The sequence below is a fragment of a genome, unplaced genomic scaffold (assembly GCF_019419815.1).
Source record: "Pyrus x bretschneideri cultivar Hongxiangsu unplaced genomic scaffold, Pyrus_bretschneideri_v1 Contig35, whole genome shotgun sequence".
NCBI classification, from domain to species: Eukaryota; Viridiplantae; Streptophyta; class Magnoliopsida; order Rosales; family Rosaceae; genus Pyrus; species Pyrus x bretschneideri.
In genome coordinates this window covers 3245425-3259503 of record NW_025999668.1, presented here as the reverse complement: position 1 = coordinate 3259503, position 14079 = coordinate 3245425, and the positions used below count along the sequence as shown (strand labels likewise).

At 34.8% G+C, this 14079-nt stretch overlaps 1 protein-coding gene across 1 annotated transcript; it reads left to right on the top strand.

Annotated features, from left to right (window-relative positions):
* The first annotated feature begins 6773 nt into the window (after window positions 1-6773).
* On the top strand, window positions 6774-13316 carry LOC125480737 (3-hydroxyisobutyryl-CoA hydrolase 1-like). Its single transcript, XM_048591838.1, has 14 exons — window positions 6774-6910; window positions 7253-7333; window positions 7841-7909; window positions 8579-8642; window positions 8873-8952; window positions 9091-9174; window positions 10159-10243; window positions 10417-10502; window positions 10652-10773; window positions 11323-11383; window positions 11560-11661; window positions 12207-12308; window positions 12385-12426; window positions 12924-13316. The coding sequence occupies exons 1-14, from the start codon at window positions 6872-6874 to the stop codon at window positions 13059-13061; spliced, it is 1155 nt and encodes a 384-aa protein (XP_048447795.1). The 5' UTR covers window positions 6774-6871; the 3' UTR covers window positions 13062-13316.
* The last annotated feature ends 763 nt before the right edge of the window (window positions 13317-14079 follow it).

Here is a 14079-nt window from a genome sequence, read left to right as displayed (position 1 = left end):
AGTTTTGCAGCCCAAAACATGTTCAATGGATTCATCAAATAAGGTTGCAATAAGCGAACTGAGCAATGCTAAATCTCTTGCTTCCTACTTAAGAAATGCATCAGTGATCTCACTAGTTACCCCACGCTCAATATGAATCACAAACTTTGGTGGACACACAACAATGTCATCAAGGTGATCAAAAAACTTATAACCTTTCAAAACCGACTTGAATTGAAAAACCCATTTTCGAGAAATTCTTATCATTCAACTTTATAGCCATCTACAGATTTTCATTCAACCTCTCCTTCTCATTGACCCCATCTTCTTCCCTTTCATGGTTATTCTGAGCAGCCAAGCAAGTATTTATAAAAGGCTTTCTCTCTCTCTCTTAACTAACCAAAATTTTTAATTTTGAAATCTGAATTTCTTTTATTCAAGCTCCCTAATTTATTAGAAATTCACTCTAGGTTTTGGTGTTTATTCTTCAAAATTTAAGGTTTACAATTTTTTCTTTTAAAGTGCTATGTACAGTATTTGGTTGATAAAGTCTTTTCCCCTGCAGGCATCTAAGAGCAGAAACCAAACTGGAGCGGTGTTACTCTTGGAAGGATTTGGTAGCAATTTTGTTTGCTTTGAATTTTTTTTTTCCTTCAGTTTTTTTATATAAATATATTTGGTTGATAAAGTCTTTTACTTTTACATCCTCACACACCCCCTCACGTGTGGGGAGTTTTTTCAAGCCAAACACATGTGATGCAGTGCATGAAAAAGAAATTCATTGAGCTCTCATATTTAATGGCTAATTTATATTTTAGTAATTTGTATTTTGGTAAGTTGTGTTTTAATTATGTATTTAGGTTGGGACTTGATTATCAATTATGAAGTTTTAGTGGACTAGAAAGTTGTGTTAGCGTTTAATTAAGCTACTGGCTAGGCCTTTTAAAATGCTAGAATTTTGGAGGTTAAAGGGGGAAGGTATTTGAATGAATTTATGAACAGAGCTTGGCTCTTTATCTTAGTCTTCTTCTCTAGTTGTGCTGCGTTTGTCTAGTTGATTCAAAGCCCTTTAACAGTCCCCCATTATTCGGTACCAGAGCTTTGCTACGTTCTTTGGGTCATTTCCACACCATTTATGCAAAATGGTGGGACAAAGAGGTAGAAGAAAGCATGAGCACCATATGAGCATCATGGAATCTAGGGATGAAAGAGATAAAGAACTTCAAGCACTTCAAAGACAAGTTGAGCAACTCAGTAGGCGAATTGAACTCCAAAAAGCTCGTATGAAGCTTGGTGGGTCAAGACACAGTAATTCTGATCATGAGGTAGAATTGAGGTGGTTTTACAATCGACGACACCGCTCATCTCAAAGGAATAAAAATCAATTATGGAAGCTTGGGATGCCAAGATTTCATAACTGGCTTAAGGTGGTGAGGGATTATGCGAAAGATTACAAACCCGTTGACGTTGAAAGATTAGCGTTTGAGGTTGAAGCACTAATTGAACAAAGTTTCAAACCTAGACATAAGTCAATTTTCTTTGCCTTCATATTTTGAAATTAGGTGTAAGGAAGATAAACTTGGCATTTCTCTTGAAGAAGAAACTCAATATGGTGAAATGAAATTTGATTGTGATAAAGAACCCAAGTTTGATCAAATGGTTAGTTTTTTTTATTGGACTATACCACCTATTTTTGATGAATATGCTGACAATGAAGAAGTGAAATTGAAGAATGTCAACCTCGACACTTTTCTAGATAAAACAGTTGAATTTGTATCACTGAAAAACTTAACAAGTCTATGTCAAGAAAGGCTTTGCAAATCAAATTCTACAAGGGATATTTTGGCCTCTAATTATGCTTTAGATGTGGAGTCTTATGTTGACCAAACAAGCAGCAATAGATTGATGGTTTCTGGTAATAGAGATATGGTGCTAGAATTCAAAAATGGATGCACGCCATAAAACATTGCCACACATGAGCAACTTAAAGTTGTGGAAGTTACTCTTACATTTGAGTTACATGATCCGGTTTGGTATGACTTCATGCACACTAACATAACCAAAAAAATGGGAGAGCAAAAAAAGTTATTACAATATTTGGAAGTTGATACATCCTCAAGAAATCTTTATAAACTATTGCGGCTTCTGGAAATAACTGCCTTTTTTTTCTATTATGCAAAGAAGTTGTTTGTTAGCTTGAAAAAGAAAACTAAGCATGCGAAGAAAAGTTGGTTACAACACTTTGGGTTATGGATCAATTTTGAATCAGTGAACTCGTGGGCAAGTTCTTTCTCACCTAGAGAGCCTAATGCAGTGCATGAAAGAGAAATTCACTGAGCTCTCGTATTTAATGGCTGATTTATATTTTAGTAAGTTGTACTTTGGTAAGTTATGCTTTAATTATGTGTTTCTGTTGGGACGTGATTATCATTTATGAAGTTTTAGTGGACTAGGAAGTTGTGTTAGTGTTTAATTAAGGATTTGGCTAGGCCTTTTAAAATGCTAAAATTCTAGAGGTTGAGGGGGAAGTTATTTGAATGAATTTATGACCAGAGCTTGGCTCTTTATCTTAGTCTCCTTCTCTAGTTGTGCTAGTGTTCGTCTAGTTGATTCTTTGCCCTTTAATAGTCCCCCATCAACGTGGATAACATGAATTAGGTGACATGGAGCACATGTAACTATTGGGCTTTACATGCAGGTGGGGCAATCTGCTCTGATACCAAGAACAAAGTTGAGGTTTCACCATAAAACCAATTGGTAATAGGGGGAGTAACCCAACATCTTATAAGATCTTGCAAGGTTCGTCATCTCATCAATGTAGGATTCATTCTCAACACAGTAATTCACAAATATAACAACCAACGAATGCCATGTTGAGTAAAAATAGGAGAAGATCCCCACAAATCGAAATAAATTAACTAGTCTTTTATGGGAACTCAAAGAATAGGAAGCATGATGACTTAGCTAAAACGCAAACATTATACTAGAGAGCAGAGTCTGAAATACCACATAATAAAGAAGGAAGCAATTTCTTTAAATAACCAAATGATGTGTGCCAAATCAAGGATGGCATAACCAAATATTTTTTAAGTTTATCACTATCTCCTACTCGAATTGATTAACACGGCCTAGTGCAACATTGTCCATATAGTACAACTCACACCTCTTAGTACCATGCCCAATGGTCATCCGAGTCTAGATATCCTAAAGTAAATAAAAAGTGGGAAACATTAGTACTTCACAACCTACTTGTTCAACAACTTGTTCGACGGACAATGGATGATTATACAGTGTTGGAACAAAGAGTGGGTGATGTGACAAAAGAGACGGAGTAAGTGCAATAGAACCGGCTCCAATAACAAAAGTAATATCCCCATCAGCAGTAATTGCACTTTCTCTTGAAGGTGATGTCATATATCGAAACAAAGATTGATCATATGTCATATGATCAGTAGAAATCGATGATCCGACTTGTGTTGCTTGTCCATCTCTTGACAAAGGCTCTTCAACTCAGCTAAATACAAATTGAATTGGCGTATGTTCTACCACGTGTGTGTAGCTTTACATCGAAGTGCATAATATTAAGAATTGTTAGATCCATAGTAAAACATCTAGGTTACATTATCCTAGATGTTTTTCGCATTAAGTAACTAAAGAAAGAGGCCAAGAAGATGAGACTTCATGGTTTTTAGCAGCCATTTATTGTACCCTGGACTAGTGTCATCGAGCTGTGGTGTCTGTCTATTCAGAAATCTCAATTTCTCCAACCTAGCATCGTGTACTTCCATCCTTGACTAGACCTTGAAGTTTGAGTTGGTTAGTTTGAACCCAAACAACAAAGCATTGGTGTTGGATGATCTGTTGGAGGAAGACCTAACTTGAGTCGTTATGCGAAGCAAATCTACAGAATTTTTTTTCAACCATTGAAGGGAATGATAGTGAAGAGATGATTTTTGATGGAACTAGTTTGTTTGATTTGGATTTGTGCTAGTTAACAACGATCAGCTAGGTTTTTTTTTTTTTTTTTTTTTTTTGGTTAGTGGTTTGGATTTATGCTACATGTAATTGCACTAATAACAAAGATAAGGATTTTAGGGTTTTTGGTAGATCTCGTGTTTTAAGACTAACAAACTAGGGTTTGGGAAAAGACATGCCTAAACTTGCTTTGATACCAAGATAAAAGTGTTTAGGGTTTGAATTGATGTATTCTTCTCTCAAAAAGAATACACACACACACACACACACACACAATACAAGGATATCTAGGTACATAAAGTTAGGGGTGGGCATAAAAACCGTCAAACTGCATCGAACCGTATGAAAAAAAAACGAAAAGAACCATGTTGATCGGAAAAGTCAACTTTGAGTCAAAAACTAAACTGGACCGTTCAAACTAGTTTCGGTTTCGATTTTGAATGAACAAGAACCAGCCGGAACTGAACCGAACCGAACCGTTTTATTAATAATAAATTAATTAATTATATACACACACATGTCATAGTATAATAGGTTGAAAAATTAGGTTAACTAAGTTGCAAAGCAGAGGATCCTAATTAGGGCTCACACAGCCTTACCCTCACCTCTCTTACACGACCTCACCCCTCACATCCCCATTCCCCCATTTCACATAGCCGACCCTCCTCTCATCCAAAAATATCAGTGATTCCTCAGGCAGCCCACAACCTCAGCTCTCTACAACGACCCTTATCATCCCTCCTCTACAACAAGTCACGACTCTTTGTCCTCTGTCCTCCCTCCTTCGTATTTTCTCTATCATTTCACATATTTGAGATTAGGAATATGGTTGAGTTCCACTGGTTTTCCATTTTCTTTTACCAGCACTATATATGTGTGATTCACACTGTCTAATTGAGTTATGTGACTCCTGTCCTACATATGGGTTCCTTGCCGATGTCATGAGTAAAGGTATGTAACATGATTTGTTCCCTTATTTTGTTCATATTGTTGGGTTGATTTCTATCACTTCATGGTTGGATTGTTTCAGTTTTTTGATACCTGAATTAAGATTTGATTCGCCCATAACTCCAACTCCTGTAGCGCAAACTTGTTGTGGACTCTGTTTCCAGAGGTAAAACTCCATTTTCTTCTCCACTTGTTTCGAGATATCTTTGGACCAACCTCTAATTTTTGTTATAATTGTTAATTAGATCTCTTGTACTCTCTAATCCCAAAAAAATAAATAAATGAAGTTAAATTAAACCTATATTTGTTCATGCGAGATGTGGATGGATATGTGGAATTGTTTTGGGATTATAAGAACTGATAGGTTTTTAAGTGTTGGGTTCTTTTGTTTCAGATTATTTTGGAGTATCTCTCTCTTTAAACTTGCATATAACTAATTTAGTAATTAATTGTACTAATTTGTGTTTTTGATAGATCTAATGCTTGTAATTTGTAATTCAAAAACACCTAAATGGTCATTGACGTTGGATTTGTTGCTATTTTGTTTAGTGATTTGTATCTTGTTATGCAATTTTTCGACCTAGGTATCTGAGATATTTTTTGTGTGGGTTACTTGATGTAGATAGGTCATTTGAAGGCTCCCCTGTACCGAGTCGTATGACTTCTCAACTTATCTTTCTTCATTTGCTATGCGAGTGTTATTCTTTTGTTTTATTGTTAGAATCTGCTCTAAGTTTTGTATTTGGATTTTATACGGCTTTGCTTATGTGGATTTCAAATTGATACTGCTTGTGGATCAATTTCAACATGTATGTGAATGACAAGATACAAATAGTTTATGATGATTTGGTGTATTTGAATGTTGCTTTAGAAGATGTATTTGAATGCATGATGATTTGGTGTTCAAATAATTTAGTATTTGGAATCGTAAATCGGCAAGAACCGAATCGGAACCGGTGTAGACCGAACTATATGGTTCTAGTAATAAATTTAAGTGGAACCGCACCGAACTGAACCGTTGATATTTTAAGGCTCTGGTTCCAGTTTAGGGTTGGAACTACACTGAACCTCACCATCCCCACCCCTATATAAAGTTCTTATTCAATGTATATGGAATTTCTATCAATTACAAATCTATAATAAATAGAAAAGTTGACTACAATAAATAAAAAAGTTGACTATAATAAAAAAAAAGTTCACTCACGCTAACATAATCAACTCTTCTTTTCATTCTGCCACTTAATATTACAATCTACTGGTATTTCTCTTTACTTGTAAGTGAGAGATCTTAGGTTCGACTCTTGCCAAAGATGAACTTGAACCACATTATTGCTAGCCATTGTGAGGCTTAGCCCACTCTCTCACCCTTTTAGTGTAGACAAAATTATTTGTTTAAAATACAAAACTCTCCTCTTCATTCTATTTAATCAATAATAATTAAAATCAACTCCAGTGGTTAAGTTTTGAATTGTTGGAGTTTGAAATGAAATGATGACATTTAAAATACTCACACAATCCTAGACAATAAAATGAGTATCTTCCAATCCTTGTTTATATTACAAGAAATTTTAACGAAAAGTTTCTGGTACTATTCATTTTAATGAAAAATCACATTTTTCTATTAAAAAGTCAATCCTAGTACTATTCACTTTACAATTTATTTTGTTCTTATTGTTAAAATTTAAAATTTTCAAATTATTTTCATTATTGTAAGCCATTTCTACTATGTGAGTCGAACACGAGACACGGTTTCTAATCAAGTGGACCGGAGTCTGAGGCTGGTAGGCCGAATGGCTTGCGACTCTAATTACTGGGCCCAGCCATTTTTTTCTGACCGATTAAAACACCCAACCAAAGTTTTGGGTCAGGGAAATTACAAATCTGTCCGCTTATACAGTTGAAACCAGTATACAAAAGCTTCAGGCGTGCGCGTCTGTATCTGTCGTTTTAGTGCATTTCCAGTACAACCATGGCTTCTTCCACCTCTACTCCGCGCGAAGAAGATTCGGTAAACCAATTTTTTATTCTATTCATTTCCTTTACAATACATATACATACATATATACATATATATATATATATATCTGTGTGTGTATGTATGTGTGTTTCTTCTGTTTTAATTCAATCCATATTATTGTGTGTTTGGCTTCTGGGCAAATTAGGAGTGGAACTTGGAGCATCTTGAAATTTGTATTCCTAATGCTTGAATTCCAATTTTTAGTTGCTTTCCTGAATTGGGTCGGAAATTGTTATTGTAGAAATGCGGATTATGTGATTATTTAGTGCTTTTATTTCAATTGTTGCCTAATATTTGTCTGGAGCTTATGGCTTGGTTCTTGTTATCTGATAGGTTTTGGTACAGAAGAATTTGTTTGTGAGGACATTGACATTGAACCGGCCTCGGCAACTGAATGCCCTTAACTTTGATATGGTATTTCCCTATCATGAATTTTACTGCTTTAGTTGAAATTTTGAGACCTAACTCTTTTTTCCGGTTTTTGTCTTGTGTCTATGTTTTATGATTGATGTTTTGTGTTCTGTGTTATTTTTTATTCATAACTCAACTTTCTTGAATTTAAATTTGGAATTAGATTATACATTTTCAAGGATAAGATTTTAGCAGAAGGTATACCCTCTCATTTTTTTCTTTTTTTTTTTTAAGAAGGTATATGCTTTTCTAAGAATCATATCAGCCTTGAAGATCCCATAGAGGTATCATGTAGAAAATAAACAGAATCTCGAACATTGTTTATCCTCAGTCTTTTGTTGCCTGCATCATCTTTTAAATGACTGTTAGATTATTAAATTAAGCTGCTTCATACTACGCCGTGTCTATAACTTTTTCATGTAGCGATATTATCTACTTAACTATGATTAATATGGGTTCTGGTGAAACAAGATTATAATGTTTCTCATTTCTTGTTCCTTTTTTGGGTAGATTTCTCGTCTGTTGGAACTTTTCCTTGCCTATGAGGATGATGCTAATGTCAAGTTGGTAATTGTCAAGGTACGCTTCTTCCATGCTCTAGTTTTATGTATTGTATTTAAACTTTATCAATGAGGAACGAGAAAGAAGTCCAGTAATGCTGTCTTAGCATGAAGTTACTATGCATATGCAGTTGGATGTTTGTCAGTTTCTAACCATTTAATTTATCTCTCTTTTTGACAAAGCTATGGTGCTTACATTTGCTTTTGAGTTCTGTTTATAAATATTAGCATCAAAGTGTTTGGCTTGATGTTGCAAACCTATAATCCTGTTGATGTAAAGCCATCTTTCGATTCTGTTGTGTCATTTCCAAGAAAAAGGAATTTTAAGTTTATTTAGAGCACATGTTTCATACCACTTGTTTCCCCTAATTCATCTTGACCATTTTCCTTAAAAATGGTTGGGAGCAAAATAAGTTTTACAGTCTCTTGCATTAAATTTAAACCAAAGCCAGCTTGGTATTCTCTTTCATTTTCCGCTGTTTCAATTGGCTTGCTTAATGGCAATCTAAAAGGTTGATAATTTGATTACAGTTTATTATGGTGTATAGTGGATCATCTGGGATAGAGGCTGGGCTTTTATCCACTAAAACTTTGATTGAAATAATTCTTGAACGTTCATACTTCTGTTTTCAGCTAGACAGTGAAAGTAAAACATTGTGACAGGTGCAACTTGTTTGTATTTTTGTAGGGGAAAGGAAGAGCTTTTTGTGCTGGTGGAGATGTAGCGGCTGTAGTTCGTCAGATTAATGAAGGCATAACTGCTTTTTTGTCACCTGTCTTTTCTTTTTCTATTTTTATTGAGCGTATATACTTATCATTAACATCAAGTACTGAGCTATATCATCAATTTAGGTGCAAGTTTCATTTAACTGTTATTAAATTTTCAACTAGTGTCCATTCCCCCTTTCTGCTACGCTGTGTATCTATTTATAGCATGCAATAAATTACTTTCAACCTGAGATCACCCTGTTGTATAACTTAGGAAATTGGAGATTAGCTGCTTATTTTTTTCAGAAGGAGTTTACCTTGAATTATTTGCTGGCAACGTACAGCAAACCCCAGGTGACCCAGTTGATTTGTTAATTTGTGTTTTCATATTAAAACTTATTGAGTTTTGGTATCAGAGGTATTCGTTCTAGGTCAATATAGCTTTATTTGGAAAAATATATTTTACTTACTATTATCATGACATCATTGAAGGTTTCAATTCTGGACGGAATTGTTATGGGAGGTGGGGCTGGTGCTTCAATACATGGAATATTTCGTGTTGCAACTGAGAATTCGGTATGTCTCACTTTATTTCAGGTCTCAAGTTGGGAGTAATTTGGGGTGCATCCTTTTGATTTGAACTATTTATGAATTGCATATTTTCCTATTTTCTCTATTTTCCCTCTTTGTTTTGAACTATGGGAAGTTAATTTCTGCTTATATTATTCACAGTAGAATATGACTGAATTACCCACGATAATTCTGAGTGTCCTATATCCAAAATTTCAATGCTATATCTGTAAGTATTGCAGTTAATTGTCCGTTGTGAGATACTAGTTATTTTGTCACTTCAATATCTTGAAAATAATCTCATTACTTTTCATTGTACATCAGTAATAATTTTGTTGCTTTATATGCACCCTAGTGGGATAGGGCTTGGTTGTTGTTGTATATGGAGTTATGGACCCCAAGGTTTCTGTGAGTACATTGAAAATTTGTAAGTTTGAGTTAACCTGATCAAGGAATGAAAACATAGCCTTTCTATTACCCTAGAAAATGTATAAAAACACATTCTGCGTCATGGCCAAAGTCCACGGGCTTTGAGAATAATATAAGCCTATAAGGCGAATGCTGAGATTTTGTTGAAAAATATTTATGGCGTATATTGCACTTACCAGAGATTAAAATGTAGCATTTCTTTATATTTATGGAGAGCTAAGATTCTGTGAGCTAAATGGGGGACTTGTAAAGAACAAGCACGCAAGGAAGGTACATAAGTTCCCATTTTTATACCAGGCCAAGGGATGCATGAAATCCCAAGCTTTGTATATGACATTAGATTATGTTTGACCGTTCTATTGGGAAAGAAGAGGGATCTGTTGTTTTATATATGGAAAAGCAAGGAATCTGCTTATTGTGTTATTTGTGCATAATTGCATAGCTGTTGGTATCCAACGAATGGTCGAGATTTTTAACTGCGTTTGGGGAGACCAATTGCAAAGATATCTGTCTTTCTAGTAACAACTTTAATTCCTTGTATTTCTGATTAATCTTTTGCAGGTTTTTGCAATGCCCGAAACTGCTTTGGGACTTTTTCCAGATGTAGGTGCCTCTTATTACTTGTCCAGACTTCCTGGATTCTTTGGTAATATCTGTTATGTCTCTGGTTTGCATATTTGTTTGACTTCAGTAAATAATTTATTTTTTTCCTGTACTGTCTTTTGTATGAAGTAGTGGCAACTATGACATGTACTCCTCTTCTTTACTATCTTTTGTACTCAATTATTGATTGCCCCTTCTCCAATATGTGCACTGCAGGAGAATATGTTGGTCTTACAGGTACCAGATTGGATGGTGCTGAAATGCTTGCTTGTGGTCTTGCTACACATTTTGTTCCATCAACAGTATGCCACCTCTTATTGTCATCATATTTTATCTATTCTAATGGGCCTAATTGAAAATTAACTGGTTAAGGAGTTATGCTGGTTGAGAATCATAACAAGTAGCTGCATGTTAAACTTGAGTGCTTATTCTGTGTTTGCTTTATTGACAGAGATTGTCTTTGTTAGAAGAAGCTTTAAACAAAGTTGATTCAAGTGATTTTGCCAATATTCAAGCAATTATAGATAAATACTCGCAGAGTCCAGCTCTGAAAAAGAAAAGTGCTTATTTCCGGTTAGTATTTCTTTTCCTTTTTCTTTAACTATTTCTTCTAGGATTTTTTTTTGTTTTTTTTTTTGTGATTTTTTTTTTCTTTTAACGGACTGAAATTCTCATGCACCAGTTGCTTTGAACTTTCCCTTAAATGTATTCACTGTTCTGTGTGATCTTATTTTACTTCGAATGGAATATCCAGTGGTACACACAAGATTTTATAACAATTTGGATCCTCATAGTGGAAGCGTGAACTCTATAAAACCTAGGGCACCAACTACATTACTTAGTTCACCACAATATTCGTTGTTTTAATGGTTGAAGCACAGCAAACAGTTAAATGTTCAAGTTGCTACACACTTAGAAGTTTCTAGAGGTAAAATTGGTGACGTTAAGGAGAGTAGTTACATCTTTCTGCATTTATCAAGTTTAACAAATCCATTGCATAGTCCAGAAATTGATGTGTCTATTAGTTTAACTAGACCCATCATTTGTTGAACCAGTTATATATTATCAAAAATGAAAAGCTGGGAGTATTTATTTGTAATGTTTGAGCTGTTTTGAATACAGGATGGACGTTATAGACAAGTGCTTTTGTAGAAGAACTGTAGAAGAAATTTTATCTGCCCTTGTAAGTTGATTTGAATTTAAAATATTGGAAGGCCTGGTTTGATGTTCTCTGAGTTTTGCATCTTTGGAAAGTTTAATACTCTTTTGGCTCGGTACTTAAATAGTTTTTGTTTAGTGTTATACTCGTAGACTAAACATGTATATTTACTTAACCATACCTATGATTTGCTATTGAAGGAGGATGAGGAGGCTAACAACAGGGCCGATGATTGGTTAACTTCAACAGTTCAAGCGCTAAAGAAGGCATCACCAATGAGTTTGAAGATTTCTTTGAGATCAGTATGTCTAGTGCAGGCCTTAAAGTTGCAGTTAGTTAATTCTAGCATATCAAAATTATATATCGAGTTTGTGTATGAATTTGGTATGATATTAGATTGTTTTTTTCTCCTTATATCAGGCAAGAAAAAGTATTGCTTGTTTGCACAGGAAAGATGGGATAGGGTTCCATAACTACATTCTAAAAATATAAATTCATGCTTTGTCGTTAATTGTATATAGTAAGGTAAATATAAAGTTAAGCCTTGAAGGGAGTAAGGTGAAATTCAATATAGTAAGGTAAAATATAAAGTTATGGCTCACATGAACATGTAATCTCACGGTTATGAAAGGCAAAAAAAATATGTACTTGCAAGTTAGGTATTTCTTTTCATTTTCTCTCAGCAGAAAATGAGGTATTTGTAATCCGCACAAATATCATCTAAGGCTAAAGCTTGGAATTGAAGTTCTATAATATGCTCAGGACAAACATCGAGACACATTGCGCTGTATGAGATTGAATTGCAAAATTTTTGGGCTTGGTATTAATGTGTTCCCTTCAATTTTAGATTAGAGAAGGAAGGCTTCAGGGAGTTGGTCAGTGCCTTGTTTGTGAATATAGAATGGTTTCGCATGTGGTGAAAGGAGAAGTCAGCAAGGACTTCAGAGAGGTTAGCTTGTCCACATAGCTTATCCACGTTTTTTTTTTGTTTTTTCGGGTGACTTAAGCTTTGCTTCTAATTGCAGGGTTGCAGAGCTTTATTGTTGGACAAGGACAAGAACCCAAAGGTAAATGACATTTTATTACTTTTCTCTTGAAAGATCATCCGTGTAAATAATCAACAAATAGTGAAAGTGGATCATCATCTAATTATAATCAGCAAATATATTTAAACATTTTAAATTTAACTTGTTTTCTGTTATCCTTTACTCGAAACCTAAAACATGGAACGTTTAAATCATGTACCATACTGATGGTTGTGCTACCACAAAGTGACCCTTGTCTTATAATGAGGGCTTGCTTTTGTCAACATAACTTATGTGTGTAAAGAAATTATCTCAGCTGCTCATCCAGACTTTTTCAAGTTTGGACGCGTAGTCATTGAAACGCCTTATATATTTTGCTCTAATGCCAACAGGACAAATAATTTTGGGTGTAGAATCTCTTTTATGTACTTACACGAGCGCGCACACATATATGTACGTGTTTTTATCATACAAATATGTCTATTTCTAAAACTTAGGCTTGAATTTTCGTTGGATTCTTCTCTTGGTTCTTCATGCAGTGGGAGCCTTCTAAATTGGAGCTCGTCACTGACCATATGGTCGAGCGGTACTTCTCTAAGTTGGACGATGAAGGATGGGAAGATTTAAAGCTCCCTGCAAGATCAAACTTGCCTGTAACTGCCATTGCCAAGCTTTAAGTACTACGCGTTTCTACCTTCTCAAACTTGTAACTTGTCAAGGCTATTTGGTTTAAGTTCTTACTTCAGCAGGTACATATATTATCACTGCTCAAGTTCTTGGTAATAAAACCGAATGGCTCGGTACTAGGCATATCTTGTGTCAGCCAAATAAAATAAATCTGTAAACGCATGGTTAAAGCCATAGACATAAATTTGCACAATGTATCAAGCGAAGCGTTGATTTGTCGATATTAATGTTGTTCTTATGTTGTCTTTCCGCACGTTTGGATTCGGTCGACAGAGATTGGCCTTGCTGAGAAGCTTTCCAACCGGTAACCCCTGATATGCATATTGTTCCAATGCCCCTTAGCCGTTGGTATCAGTCTTCTTTCACCATTCAACTAGACAAAGAAAACATGCACACAACACTTTATTTGTTTTGAGTGTCAATGCATTGATTTTGACTTTGGCCTTTCCAAAACCCCGCTTGTTGCCTACTCTCTTTTTTATTTATTTATTTTTGTTTTTATTTTTATAATACTCGATATATAAAGAAAATTGCAGCAATAGTCTTTTAACTTTAATATGATTGGAGCAATGGTCCCTTGACTAAAAATCTATGATCATTGGTCTCTTAACTCATAAAAAATGTGCAACTATGGTCTCTTTCGTCAATTCTGTTAGAACTTCCATTAAAATGAGTCACATGCCACACAATTAGAGTAACGGTCCTTTAACTTTAATTCAATTGTAGCAATGGTCCTTTCAACATGAGTCATTTTGCTAGGATTCTGACAAAGTTGACGAAAAGGACCATAGCGGTACGTTTTGATGAATTAAGGGATCAATAGTCATGGATTTTTAGTTAGAGGATCATTGCTCTAATTTGGTTAAAATTAAATGACCATTGCTATAATTTTCTCCAATATATTTACTCTGGGATGGTGAAATTAATTGATATCGAACCTATTATCCACGTGATTCAAACTACCAATTAATATATTGTTTTATTACAAGTGAAGAAATTTGGACATCA